This window comes from Tachypleus tridentatus, chromosome 11 (assembly GCF_004210375.1).
Source record: "Tachypleus tridentatus isolate NWPU-2018 chromosome 11, ASM421037v1, whole genome shotgun sequence".
In the NCBI taxonomy this organism is placed as follows: domain Eukaryota; kingdom Metazoa; phylum Arthropoda; class Merostomata; order Xiphosura; family Limulidae; genus Tachypleus; species Tachypleus tridentatus.
Window position 1 is genome coordinate 94,103,848 of NC_134835.1, and position 14,128 is coordinate 94,117,975.

Consider the following 14,128-nt stretch of genomic DNA (forward strand, 5'->3'; position numbering starts at 1 on the left):
ATTTGTTTCAGAGCAAAGCCATATCGGGCTTCCTGCTATGTCTATCGAGAGAATCGAACCCTGGATTTTACCACTGTAAGTCCTTAGACTTAACACTGTCCATACGAGGGACGCAATACTATTTCATTACAAACCTACACGAAAATTCTTCTACGTCGTTTTGTCAAACCTACAAATGTACAGAACACAAGTATAGAACGAAAGGAGTTTAAAAGCTATTGAAATGTAGTGTTCTTATATATTGGCTATTTAGTTCATTATATGTTAATGTCTCAAATATAATTCACATAATATATATATAATTTTGTTAATATGTACTTAGAAATTGAAATTATTAAAACGGTTTGGTGTGCACCCATGGCGAGCTATAATTTTGCGAACTACTAAAAACTGGGTTTCGATACCTGTGATTGGCAGCAGCACATATACCCCACTGCGTAGCAACAACCAACGTATCCTCCATTGATACAGCGGTAACTCTTCGGATTTCCAACGCTAAAATCAGGGGTTTAACTCTCCTCGGTAGACTCAGCAGATAGCCCGATGTAGCTTTGCTATATGAAAACACACTCACACACACCAACCAACCAGCTAACCCTCTATAGGATGAAATGAGAGTTACAGATTCAGTCTTCTTTGTCCAAATAGGTTTCATGATAATTTTAAGAATTGATTTTCAGTCTGTACTGTTTGTTTTGTTTGTTTTATGAAATTTCGCGTAAAGCTATCTGCGCTAGCCGTCCCTATTTTAGCAGTGTAAGACAAGAGGGAAGGCAGCTCGTTATCACCACCCACCACCAACTCTTGGGCTACTCTTTTATCAACGAATAGTGGAATTGACTGTCACATTATAACGCCTACACGGCTAAAAGGTCGAGCATGTTTGGTGTAACGGGGATTCAAATCCGCGACCTTCAGATTACGAGTCGAGTGCCTTAATCACCTGGCCACGCCGGGCCCAGTCTGTACTGTTACTTAAATATATAAACTTCATTTTTCTGAATCAGTATTATGGAAATTTTTAACAGTAGTCAAATAAGAGTTGTTTTTATAGCATTGCGAGTCAAATATTCCGCTGTGCCGCTAGGGGGCGTTTGGTCAGTATGAAAAATAATGACAGTTACTCTCTTTTATACGTTAAATTGTTAATTTTTATTTGATTTTTCATTGTTATTTTTTCTGTTGAATGCTGAATATTTAAGTAAGGTGCAATTCGATATTTTAAAATAAAGGTAGTGTAATTAGTCTCCTTCTCTATATGGGTACTCGGTGAAGTGGGTAGTTAATTAATTAACAATTTTTCTGCTGGCAGGTTAAAATGCGCATGTTATGATCGTTTAGAGAATTATTTTCAAAAGTTTATTCAGTAACTTTACTATTCTCTATAACACTGAATAATAAAATATTTGTTTTTCAAAGTATTTTGTATTTGTTCTTCTATATTTTAATAAAGATAACTAAAATGTAAGCACTTGTTAATAAAGTTTTTACTGTATACGTAAAAACGGCTGGTATGTGTAGAGAAAATTCTATGTAGAGGAGCAAACAACGTTTCGACCTTCTGCGGTCATCGTCAGGTTCGCTCCTCTACATAGAATTTTCTCTACATATACCAGCCGTTTTTACATATATATATTTTTCTCTACAAGTGGGTTTTCTCGTCATCACGGATTAAAGTTCTTACTGCTTGATGAATAAGTTTGGTAAAAGGGAAATGGGATTTTGTAACTGTGTGCATAAATATTTTTCAGACTATAATAAACGTTTGTACAGATTCAGAGTGCAACCTTCTTACTCTGGGGAATTCTTGTTGTGAACACTGTAGGATACATAAGCTGATAAATTTCGCATTGTATTCTCGTAGCAGGGACCAAGTTGGCTTATTTCTGTGTGTGTGCTTTGTTGTCCTCAAGAGAATTGTATAACAATGTCACATAAACAGTCTAATGACTCAAGCGGTGATTTGTTGCTTTATTTTCAGTACATTCCTACTTCAGTGGTTGACAGTCAAATAAATACAGAAAAGAAATCTGAAATGTTTAGCAGTTCAAACTCTGAAGAGAAAAACTTTGAAATTTGCGAAAAAGAGAATCCAACTAATCCACCCTCTGAGACCTCCTAATCTCGCGATTTTCCCTGCACGTATGCTCTCAGATCAGGTATAAAATGGCGGACTTACAGTTACATCTGATAACTCCACATCGTATTTTTGTTTGTTGAAATTTTGTGTCTTCCTAGTATCAAGATGTCAAAAGCTAAGAGAACTAAGTTATCAATTGAAAAGAAAATCAAGTTGATCAAATGTTATGAAAGTTCAAAACTGAGTCAACGTAAACTAGCAGACTAGCAGAAGAGTTCAACATTGGAAAAAATTTATTCAAAATATGGCGCTCAAATATGCAGCAGATTTTGATATCACTGAATACAAAGCATCAAATGGTTGGCTCAATAATTTTAAAAACAGACATCTTATCAGCACTACACTTCTTTCAAGAAAGAAATCAAGCGTCAACTGAGACATCGTCTTCCATCTTTGATTGAAGGTTACCAGAAAAAAGACATTTACAACATAGATGAAACACGCTTTATTTATTGCACATTGCCAGAGCTTTCACTTGATGCATGTGGTGACCAGCGGGTCTGAGGCAAAAAAAGTAAAGATCACGTTACGGTTGCACTACGTGCCAGTGCACTGGGAAAGTTTAAAAAGCGATTGATCATTGGTCATCTCGAAAATCCTCATTGTTTTCCTAACGCAAAGAAAACAGCCCTCCTTGATGAAATAAAAAGGCATCAATGACCAACAGTCTTTACAAGGAATGGTTGAAATCCTTCCACCAAAAGATGCGTTTGCAAAGCCGGAACGTTCTCTTGTTGGCAATATTCTATATCATAACAACGTGTAACTCACGAACACCCGTATTTTGTTTTTTCCTCCTAAATTGCACCTCGATCCTTTTACAGAAAACGATTTCTTCGGGCTGTCCTAACAAAAGTGAAAAGTGCAACAGAAGCCAACATCTATGCTAAAGAAGTGAACGTGCTTGATGACTGTTACTGGGTTACAGAAGTAGTCGAAGCCATTAATTATACAGAAGTGCTTCCGCTTCTATGAAATCAAAGTGGATGAAGAAATTTCCTCAGTTCCTCGAGATGACAAGAAAGAAGGCATTCCATTGAGTGAGTTGATGGTACATCTGTCAGAGAATTAGAAATGGAGAAGTTTTTACTGCTGCACAGTTTGCAGATAGGAACAAAAATGCTTCAGCCACAGAAGAGCTTGAAGAGGGTTGGAAGCAACGAATTGCAGATGACATTGTAAGAAAGCCTTCTCAGAGTGATGACACCACTTTGCCTGAACCAGAACCACCATCCACCAGCATCAAGTCATCCGTGTGAGCACAACAATGGGCTTTTGACTTAAAACCATTTGCACTTGAGCAAGGTTAGGTTATATGTAGTCAACATATAGATAGATTTGTGTTTGTTTATAAGTGTTTTGTTAATATAGTGAGTTTCCAAAAGTTTGGTGATGTAATGATTTCAGATAATTGGATGATCATTCCTATTGAAAATACCACCTGTGAACTATAATAGAGAACTAACAGATTTATCTTGCAGGCATAAAGGCCCTCAGTGGTACAGTGGAATGTATAAGAATTTATAGCGCTGAAAACCAGGTTTTGATAACCATGGTGGGCAGAGCACAGATAACCCATTGTGTAACTTTGTGCTTAACTTCAAACAAACAAACTTTACAGCCGTAATTATATTATTTTGTTTATCGAATTTCGATTAAATCTACTCGAGGGATATCTGCATTAAACGTACATAATTTTGAAATGATAGACTAGAAGAAAAGCAATTAATGAACACCACCCACTACCAACTTTCTGACTGCTTTTGTCAAACCGAATAGTGGGTTTTGACCGTCACCCTTTTAATGTCCTCGTAATGCACAGCGCGATTTGTTTTTGTTGTGAATAAGGTACAAATCAAGGAACCTCAGATCCACAGTCCGGCATGCTAACCCCTGAGCTACACCCAACCATTTTTATATTACAGGCTGACTGCTTCTCGATGGGTCGGCGAACATTGGATAGTTTGACAACAAAACCTGTTTTTTTCAATGCTGACCATATATATATATATATGTTCTTTCTTTCTTTTTTTTATAGACTCCTTGAACGAAGATAAGGCTGCCTCTCAAGCTCTCAAATTAGGCTTAGAGCTCGCCCTGCGGGAGCGGAACTCTGTCCTCCGTGAGAACGCTCAGGCCAGGGAGGAACGAGATAAGGCCATGCGTCAGTGTCAGGATATGAAGATCGAGAGGGACCGTGCTATGGCAAGCCTGGGGGGTCTTTCACCCAAATTTACAAACAAGTAAGTGTTATTTGTGTTTAATTATGTGAAGTTCGTTCTTACTTATTTTACTTGTTTCATCATTTGCTTTTCATGAGTTACCAATTTAACAACACAAAGTTTTGACACAACTGTTTGTGAGATAATAAATGTATTCCTGTAGAACGCAAGTATCTATCTCACAGCTTCGTGTTACCTATTTTAACAGATAAAACCATTAATTACATCAAATGACACTTCGTGCTTTCTGTGAAAATTAATTTCTACTTTTATATATATCAACGATGTAGTAATCTTATCGTATGCACTGATATTATCAGTAATTACGTAACTCTTTTTATCGCTATGTGCACACAAAAGTCCCCCTCTTGGGTGCTGCCATGTGAATTTAGAATTTTGTCGCCAAGGGCGCAAATCGCTATTAAAAAGTATGTGTGTGTGTGTGCGGAAGGAGGGAAATAAAACTTGTATTTGTATGTGAATGTACATATTTATATGTGACAATCTGCAACTTAAAGAAATCGAACCACAGAAATGTCGGAATTTTTATTTATTTTGCATCTCACAAAATACAGCTTACGTATGTGATTAAAACTCCATTCTTATGATCCTATAGAAAATGGAGAATAAGTTTGATACTTTGTGCTGGCTCCTCAAAAAGTGTTACGTAGTTGTACACCCCTTTCACCGTCTCATAGTTATTTTCGCCAATGTTTTGTACCACTACAAATGAATGGTATTCCCTTTTCAAAAATTTCCTAGGTGTATCATTTCCGTGTTTCAGATAAATATTAAAACACGTGTGTTTTTCTTTTGTATAGAGTTTCTAAAAATGAACGTGGCACAAGTAAAGTTGTTTATCTATAACGTAAAGTTAGTTAATCATGCAATCATAGGTGGTAAACTATGAATAGTGAAACAATTGAAAAAGCTTCATTTCTGTGAACATTTCAGAGAACTCGGGTTGAATTGCAGTGATCCCAACAGTCGCGGTTCTTCCGATTCTCTAGAACAAGACAAACTTCCGCTGAGGAATCAGCTTTCTGAAGCGTTTATTGAACCTGTTGAAGAAGCGGTAAGCTTATTAGGTCATCCGTTAAGAACTCAGACTTGCAATAGTTTATTTGGTTTATTCTGTATATTTTCTCAGAGTTATACAAGGACTGTCAACAGCAGTCGTCCCTAGTTTGCAATCAATAGACCAGAGTGATGAAAACTAGTAAACAGCACCTTCTGCTACTTCTTAGAGTACTCTAATCGAATAGTTGGATTTGACTGTCACTTTTTAACGTACTCACAGTACCCTGTTTTTGAGTATCAATAAATGCTATTAGTTTAATTCCATAAGTTTGAAATATATCGGATAAGAGCCTCACATTATGTTGTATGTTGGCAAACAATCAGTCGCACGTGACATGATGTCGCAGTGTTCATTTTTCGATTTTGTGTAATGCTTTCTTCGTTCTTTCAGTTGCAACAAAATTTTTTATACTTATAAAATACTTTTCACTGTGCATGTCGAATAACAGTCACGTGCTTATATATGTAGTTATTCTGTAACATTTTTTAAGTACAAGATGTACAGATATCGTTCTTAAAAACTGTCAGATTTCAAATCGTTATAACATTATTTTTGGTCAATTACGTGTTCCAAGTATACGTTTGATAGAAGAGAATCATAGAGACGAAGTTAAGTCTTTAGAATACTACAATGCCTAAGTATGACATGCAGGCTTAGATATGAAAACCAAAGAAATTCCGATTGACGCTTTTGTTTTGGTGATACAAAAGAACGCTGACTTTTTGATTGCTGTTGTGGGTGCGGGTTGGCCTTATAATAGAGCTTTGGATTTAGGAACTGGCGAGTCGGTTTCAAATCGTTGCACGCTATTAATATTCTCCACAATTTAAATCAATCCATTAGCGTGAGTGGTAGGGTGTTGCTGATTGGTCAGGACAAATGTTTATACTATGATGTTATAAAACCAGTCAAATACACAAGAGTTTGAAAAAAAAGATTCTATATATGTTATACGTATCGATCCCGTATTGAAACCTTGAATTTTTGTGTGTATGTATATATTTAATTTATAACGATGTAGCATTGACATCGTTGACCTTGCCCGGCATGGCCAGGTGGTTAAGGCGCTCGACTCCTAAACTGAGGGTCTTGGGTTCGAATTCCCGTCAAACCCAACATGCTCGTCCTTTCATCCGTTGGTGCGTTATAAAGTGACAGTCAATCTCACTATTCGTTGGTAAAATAAAAGCTGGCTATGGTTGGTGATGACTAGTTGCTTTCCCTCCAGTTTTCCACTGCTAAATTGGGGACAGCTATCAAAGATAGCTTTGCACGAAATTCAAAAACAAAATCTTGGCTTTTAATACCAGTAGATAATTATTGTATCAAATATAATATATACATTTTGATCAGTGATGACGAGAAAACCAACTTCTAGAGAAAAATATATATGTAAAAACGGCTGGTTTGGGTTGAGAAAATGTTTATGTAGAGGAGCGAATAACGTTTGTACCTTCTTCGGCCAGGTCTTTATCATTATTCGCCTGTCGCCAGACCCAAACTTGGTAATGTATTTTTCATTTCAAAAGTATTATTGAGGTAATTTGCTGGCATGACTGACTCATTTATGACGCATGTTTTTGGCATTAATAGACAACTTTTTAAATAACATGATATTTCTAATCTTGAACTTTGTAACATTCCCACCCTCCTTTTCATTAGCATTGAAGAGCTGCTTAGTTTGCCTGATGGTTTAATAATACAAGAATGGTTTTTGACTTTGAACGGTAGAGTTTGACCGTTTTTCACGTTCAGATATGTACTTGTGTGTTAGTTTGGGAATAAAGATTATTTCTTGTTCACTAACAAAGAAAAGCTGGAATATTTATTGGGAATCAGTTGACTTTAACTTTTAAGCTGCAAGTTTCATCATCATGTATTAGAAGTTACATATTCACCGATGGTAAGAGTGGCTGGCTGTATTTCATTATTGTTTGAATATACGTTTAAACCCTATCTGGTTAACGCCAATGGCCATATTTTAATATCATTGCAACAACAAAAATTCCACTGGTGTATTTTTTCATCGTTCTAATTAAGCAAAACCATGAAGATTAAATTTGTATGAAAATAATAATAATGATAATAGCCGAAGAAAATTAAAAATTACTCTAAAAATATAGGCATTAATTGTTATATCCTGGCGATTGTTTAATAAGTGTATTTAAATATAACTGCAGTGATTGTTGCGCCGAGAGGAACACTAATGTCCTACATCTGTAGTGTTATCATAAGTAATTGTGTTAATTGATTTGACATTTCACTTGGGAGAATATTATTTGAAACTAATACTAATCAACGAGTTCTCTCTCGCCTTTAATGGCCTCGTCTTTTTGGGCTTTTCAAAAGGACCACACGTCAAAGTATATAAAGTAGCACTTACTTCTCAGGCGGCCCGACATGGCCAAGTGTTTTAAGTCATTCGACTCGTAATCCGAGGGTCGCGGGTTCGAATCCCGGTTGCACCAAACATGCTCACCCTATCAGCCGTGGGGGCATTATAATATTAAAGTCAATCCCACTATTCGTTAGTAAAAAAAGTATCATAAGAGTTGTCGAAGGATGATGACGACTAGCTGTCTCACACTGCTAAATTAGGAACGGCTAGCGCAGATAACCCTCGTGTAGTTTTGCGCGAAAATTCAAAACAAACCAAACTTCTTAGGCATGCGTAAACTTTTGCAAGCAACTTTTAAGATCCAGTGTTGAAGATTGTCACTATGCCAAAACGCAAATGTATAGATCTATAATTCAAATATTACAAGAAAAATAAAAAAATGGTAATTTTAAAAGTTGCAAATAGGGTCGTAAGAATGTGAAGAAACAAGGCTAAAGAGACTGTAGACGTAATTGACTCAAACTACAAACCCCTAATTTGACTCCTTGCTCTTATCCACAGATACATTTAATGGAGTCAAAATAGGGATTTCAAAAATGGCTGGTATTGGTATTAAAACTTTAATTTTATTTTAAAATTTTAAAACTTTTGTCTTAATTAAACTTTTAATACCCATACCAGCTGTCTTTAGAATACAGTTATGTAACACGTAAAGCAGAACATAAAATAGTGATAAGAGTGGAAGCTTTTCTATCGTAAAATACTTAAAATTATACACCAACAACAAAAGTAAGGATTACACTTTCAAGATTGACAGAAAATATTGGATTTTATTTACTTTCTCAACCTAAAAATATATATTTAGAACTGATGTAAATTGCTTTTTGATCTGTTAATGTTTTATGAAATAACAATAGAGGACATATATTTGAATAAATTACAAATTTTTATAAACATATTACATCAAAAAGATAAATATGTTCACACAGCACATCCAAATCTTAGATGAAGTTTAATTTAGTTGTACAGAGAGGAAAAGAAACATGTAGATACAAAAACTAAAAAATATGCTTGAAAAAATAAAAACCCAGTCACGAAACAAATATCCAACACGGGCATAAACCATAAAGTGGGACATTATATAATGTGTCCTGGTTTTCTGAGGTACCAGCGGGAGTAAGACCCAAATTGTATTAAAATACACCATCTACCCAGTTTAACACCAATTCCGCCGGTCTCACATATTTAGAAAAAAAAAAAAAAAGAACAGATATGCATGTTCTAACCCACAAGGAGTGGGAAGATGATTGATCCAAGAAAGAAAAATAATAGTTATATCAGTACACATCAACGATAGAGGACAGCAAAACTGCCCTCAAAGTTAGTATTCCAGACCCCAGTACGATGTTTGGACATAAATACCAAGATGTTAAGATACTACTACACTAAGCCTAACTTTTCACTATTAGTATAGATTAGTATACTAATAAGTATACTATAATACCTTGACATTATAGTATGATATAATACCTTGACATCGTATTGGGGGCTGGAATGACCTAACTTTAAGGACAGTTGTGCTAGTTCCCTCATTGATGTATAGTAATGTAATTATTATATGTTTTTGTTGTTTTTCCTTTGAGTAACCATCTTTCCATTTCTGGCTACAGACAACGAAAGGTGGTAAAGGTGTGGTACGTTGTGGACTAGAGCACCCACATTTGCTCCGATTTTGTTTTTTAACTTCCTTCTAAGCATGTTAGGCCAGTAAAGTTGAGGTTAAACTGGGTAAATGATGTACTCTCAACGCAATTTAGTTCTCACTTTCGCCGATACCTCGAAAACCAGGGCCCGTTATGTAATGACCCACGTTATGGTTTGTGTCCCTATGTTGGATATCTGTTTTGTGGCTGCATTTATTTATTTATTTTTCATCCATATTTTCCCTTTTCTACAAAATAAATTGTGTGTGTGATTTTATATATATACGCTTACGCACGCACACACAGGTGCACACACATATATAATATACACATATACATACTTTTATTTTGTTTCTCATAGATATTTTTGATGATGTATTAATTTATCTTGTATAAACCCTATAAATTTTTTTTCGAAATCCTTTAATTTTAAAGTAATGAAGTTAGACTTTGAAGAAAACGTTAACTATTGGAATCATAATGGACAAATAAGAGCCATTATAATTAGTTGTACATGAGCGTTTCATTGCTTATTCTTTTGACTTACCCAGTTTTATCCACAGAAAGCTGTTATTAAAACTAAGTTTTTATTAGTTTTTTTTCATCATCTTTAAATCCTGCATATTTGTGTGCGTGCTTATTTATATACATGTGTGGAAAACTGTTTAGATAAAACACGCGGATTCAAACGTGTAGCATATATGTATATATAAACACACATTAAGAGATTAAACGAACTTCATTTATCCAGCATTTAGCAGTGTTATCGTGAAATTAAGTAACGTTTGGAACCCAAAGGTCAAACCTAGATTATAAGTACACATATTTTGTTCTACATTCTGGACGTAAATCAATGCAAACTTAAGCAAGAGGTGTTGTATTACACTTGTGGAAGGTTAAATGACTAACATCACTGCTGAGAGCTGAAGAACTTGGTTTATACTGTCACGAGATGCTGAGCATTCGTAGATGTTAATACTACCACCACCACTACAGTCATGTATAGGTGCAGCTGGTTGTTGTTAACGTCGCGAGATTAACAACAAAAAATGTATGAGCTTATATGGCTTATGAGGACAAATACTGGTATATGATATGGCAGATGATATGTAAACCAGATTTAAATGTATATTCAGCCAGCAGAAACACTTCTACAAGAGAGAAAGAATTTGATTGGAACGTGTCTCTCCTTTCGTTGGAAGTTTTTCAGCGTTAGTTGTATTGCCCTCTTACGTAAAAGTTTCGTTTTAGTGCTAACTTACTGCATTAGGTTTTGTTAGCGTTTAATCAGAAACGGCTAGAAAATATTTTTTTATTGGATTCGTCTTTGTAATGTACGTGCCTGTTTTTATTGCGTAGTGACGGTCATTTGATAACTGTATGATGACCAGTTTATTAGACTTCATTATTTCCGTATCGTGTCTTACCCACCAACATCCTGTACATCTTTAAGTGGAAGAACATTACAGTGTACTTTAGTATCTTAACTATATGGCACGGATTTTACAGCAGAAATCAACACCATAACCCGCTGGTTTCATAAACTCTTTGGGAGACGTCGAGGTGAGAGGTCACAAAACCAAACCACCAACATCTCCCCGCCCATATCTCCCTATGTCTCCCTGTGGGTACTTCAAACTGTCCAGTATAATTCGGTGATGGCCCGACAAAGAAGGCTCTACTCGACAACCAATAATTGTCCAGGTGACAAAGATTTTGATCGAGAGCGGCCTCAAGACAGAGCTTGGAGTCATGACCGTGAAAGAAATAGACGAAAATCGCGAGAAAAAAGCTTTCAAACTTACGAACAACTACATAAACCTAAAGCAGAGGTATAAAACAATACTTTAATTGTTTATCTGCATTTGAAATATGTTTCTAACTAATTTATAGTAATTTCTAAAGAAAATAATGTTTGAATTACTTACCGTTTTGACTTTCACTTAAAGTATTAAATGTGTAATGAGCAGGAATTTACAATTTCACAAAGTAATGGTTCCTTACACATAAGTAACAATTTAACGTGCTATTATGATAAAATATGATTTTGTAAATTGAAAACCACGAGAAAAGGTATTTTCAAGTAGAATAATTAACTAAATAAAAATAAACTATTTCAATTTATGGTACTGATCAGAGTACTAACCCACTTCTTATGACATTCGACATAGTGCTGCTGCACCCATAGTATTCTTATCGAAAGTGATAACCTACCCATTAAGACGCTCTCACGAATTTCTGACTAATTTTAACAGTTTCAGAAACGTTTGTTTCATCTTATGGGGTGTAGGGGAAACACTCAAATTTTGCCAGCACAGAGTGTTTTAACATGTTGATTTGTGACACATCTTTAGTGACACAACAATGAAGCTCCTGATATTACCAATTTCGATCCCAACATGTTACGATGCAGGGATGAAATTGTCAAAAATGGATGTACTCAGATGGGTGAAGTGGGCATGTTTATGACAAAAAGAAATATATACATGTACACGTGCGAACATGAAAAACGACAATGCAGTTCAAAAAAGTATCGCCATTAAAAAAAATAGTTACAAGATAGCGGCACCCCTAAGATATCAAATTAAAATTGAACTATGTTATTATATATATTCCAGTTTCAAAACAGTCTCCCAATGGCACAGCTGTATATCAGCGGACTTACAACGCTAGAAACTGGGTTTTGATACCTGTGGTGGACAAAGCACAGATAGTCCATTGTGTATCTTGTGCTTACTTTCAAACAAACAAAATAGCTTTAAAACATTTTTACTAATTATCACGTTTCAGATTATGAATTCTTTCACGTACAGTAACAGAGCAAGAGTTATTCTGAATTTTATCTCAAATTACAGAGTGAATTGTTAAATTAAATAAAAAGTGAAAAGTTTTGCCTTTTACATAAATAAATAGCTTCTGCTGTTTGCGATAAAAGAAGTTGTTATCTCATAACTAGCTTCATCAAAGAACTAAAATATACACAGATGGACATTATATACTTTAATTTAGCAACTGACAAATAGAAGTTGATAGAAAATTTCATTGTGATGAAAAAAACAAAAAATACTGTATTTGTTGCTTTTATTATTATTATTATTATTCATACAAACAAGATAATTTTCAGGAAGATTTATCAGATTCTGTGGATTTGAGCTTCGCGCCCAATTACCCCCTTAAAAAAATCGCTCTGCTCACTTTGAGTCGTAAATGCGTTATAAAATTGACAGTCAAATCCCACTATTCGATTTGAGTGGCTCACGAGTTGGTGATAATAGGTGTTGATTATCTGCCTTCCCTCTAATATATCACTTCAAAATTAAAGATATCTAGCGCAGATAGTCCTCGAGTAGCTTTGCGTGAAATTCAACAATTACTTGCCAAATCACTGAAGAAACGTTGTAAAGTTGGTTAAGACACGAAAAATAAAATAACTGTCTTTATTATTCTGTTACCGCTTCGCAGCATACCAGTACTGAGTTTGGGAAGGATTTGGTTATTTTAGTTGAATTAATTTGAATATTAATTAGTAGGGACTTGCCAAATTCACCTTATAGCATACACAAACTTTAGGGATTGAAAAAGTATCTCTGACAACAGTAGGTCGATGGTTCATTAAAAAACACTACAATTATCATAAAGTATACACATCCTTTAGCGTTTCACTATCAAAATAAGCAGATTTAGGTTTACACATTTCTATATCTTCTCACACTCGTGAATTAAGCCACGAGCTTCGTTGTTATAGTATTCGAATTATAACTGAGTGTCTGTGCATGTCTATTTCAAATAATTAGAAATATGAAACTGATAATTTATTGTGACCTTATACATCTTCTATTTGGTTCACATTGTAAAGCGTTAGATAATGGGCATACAATCAAGCTTATAACACCAGCAGATAAGTTTAAACCGTACACTATATTTTTAAAGCCGGAAACATATTTGGACCGGGCGTGTCCGAACTGTGAAAACCGAGGATAAACGTTTGAGACTTGCCGTAAGAAGGCACTTTAAGACTGTGGGCGTGCGATATATATGTGACGACCAAATCCTACTCTTCTTTCAAATGAGAATAGCCCAAGAGTTGGCGGTGGGTGCTGTTAACTAGTTGACATCCGTCGGTTCTATCAATTCAAAATAGGAAACGACTATGCGCCGTTAGCCCGTGTGTAGTTTTGCGCGAAATTAAAAGAAAATATATGTAATCTAATCCATCCTTGCTGGACTAAGAGGTTTAAAATTCACTAACCCCCCCCAGTCCCTCTATCGGATCTAACACCTGTCCCCCATGAGACTTTACCTTCCTGTCTAAAGTCATTCATTCTAATTTTAGTGATGGAATAGTTTGCTTTTGTTTAGTACTGTTTTAACATTAAACGAAAGTGAAGAGCTGGGCTTTGTTTCTAGTACAAAACTACACGTTGTGCCATCTACGTTCTATTTACAGCTGGAATCGAACCCGGTATTTTAGTGTTGTAAAACCTCAAATGCACCGCTGAGCTATGATGGAATATAAAACATTGGAACATTTGAAGATGTAAACTGCTTTTCACACACATACGAGGGCTGTTCAAAAAATACGCGGACTGTTTGAATTGCGCGGCTCCAGTTGGTTCCAGGGGAATCCGCTTGGTGTCGCTAGGT

The 14,128-nt window shown here is 35.4% G+C and overlaps 1 protein-coding gene across 13 annotated transcripts in view; it reads left to right on the forward strand.

The window, feature by feature from the left end:
* The window catches only part of LOC143232799 (tight junction protein ZO-1-like), a 110,622-nt gene that overhangs the window by 14,605 nt on the left and 81,889 nt on the right, over positions 1-14,128 (forward strand). For 7 of the 13 annotated variants that reach the window (XM_076468664.1, XM_076468666.1, XM_076468665.1 and 4 more), the window contains exons 2-3: positions 4,179-4,383; positions 5,317-5,437. In XM_076468664.1, coding sequence (XP_076324779.1) covers positions 4,179-4,383; positions 5,317-5,437 — 326 coding nt within the window. Of the gene's footprint in view, positions 1-3,426; positions 3,446-4,178; positions 4,384-5,316; positions 5,438-10,416; positions 11,317-14,128 lie in introns of those variants that run through there. The other 6 variants (XM_076468678.1, XM_076468676.1, XM_076468677.1 and 3 more) reach the window with 3 other exon arrangements.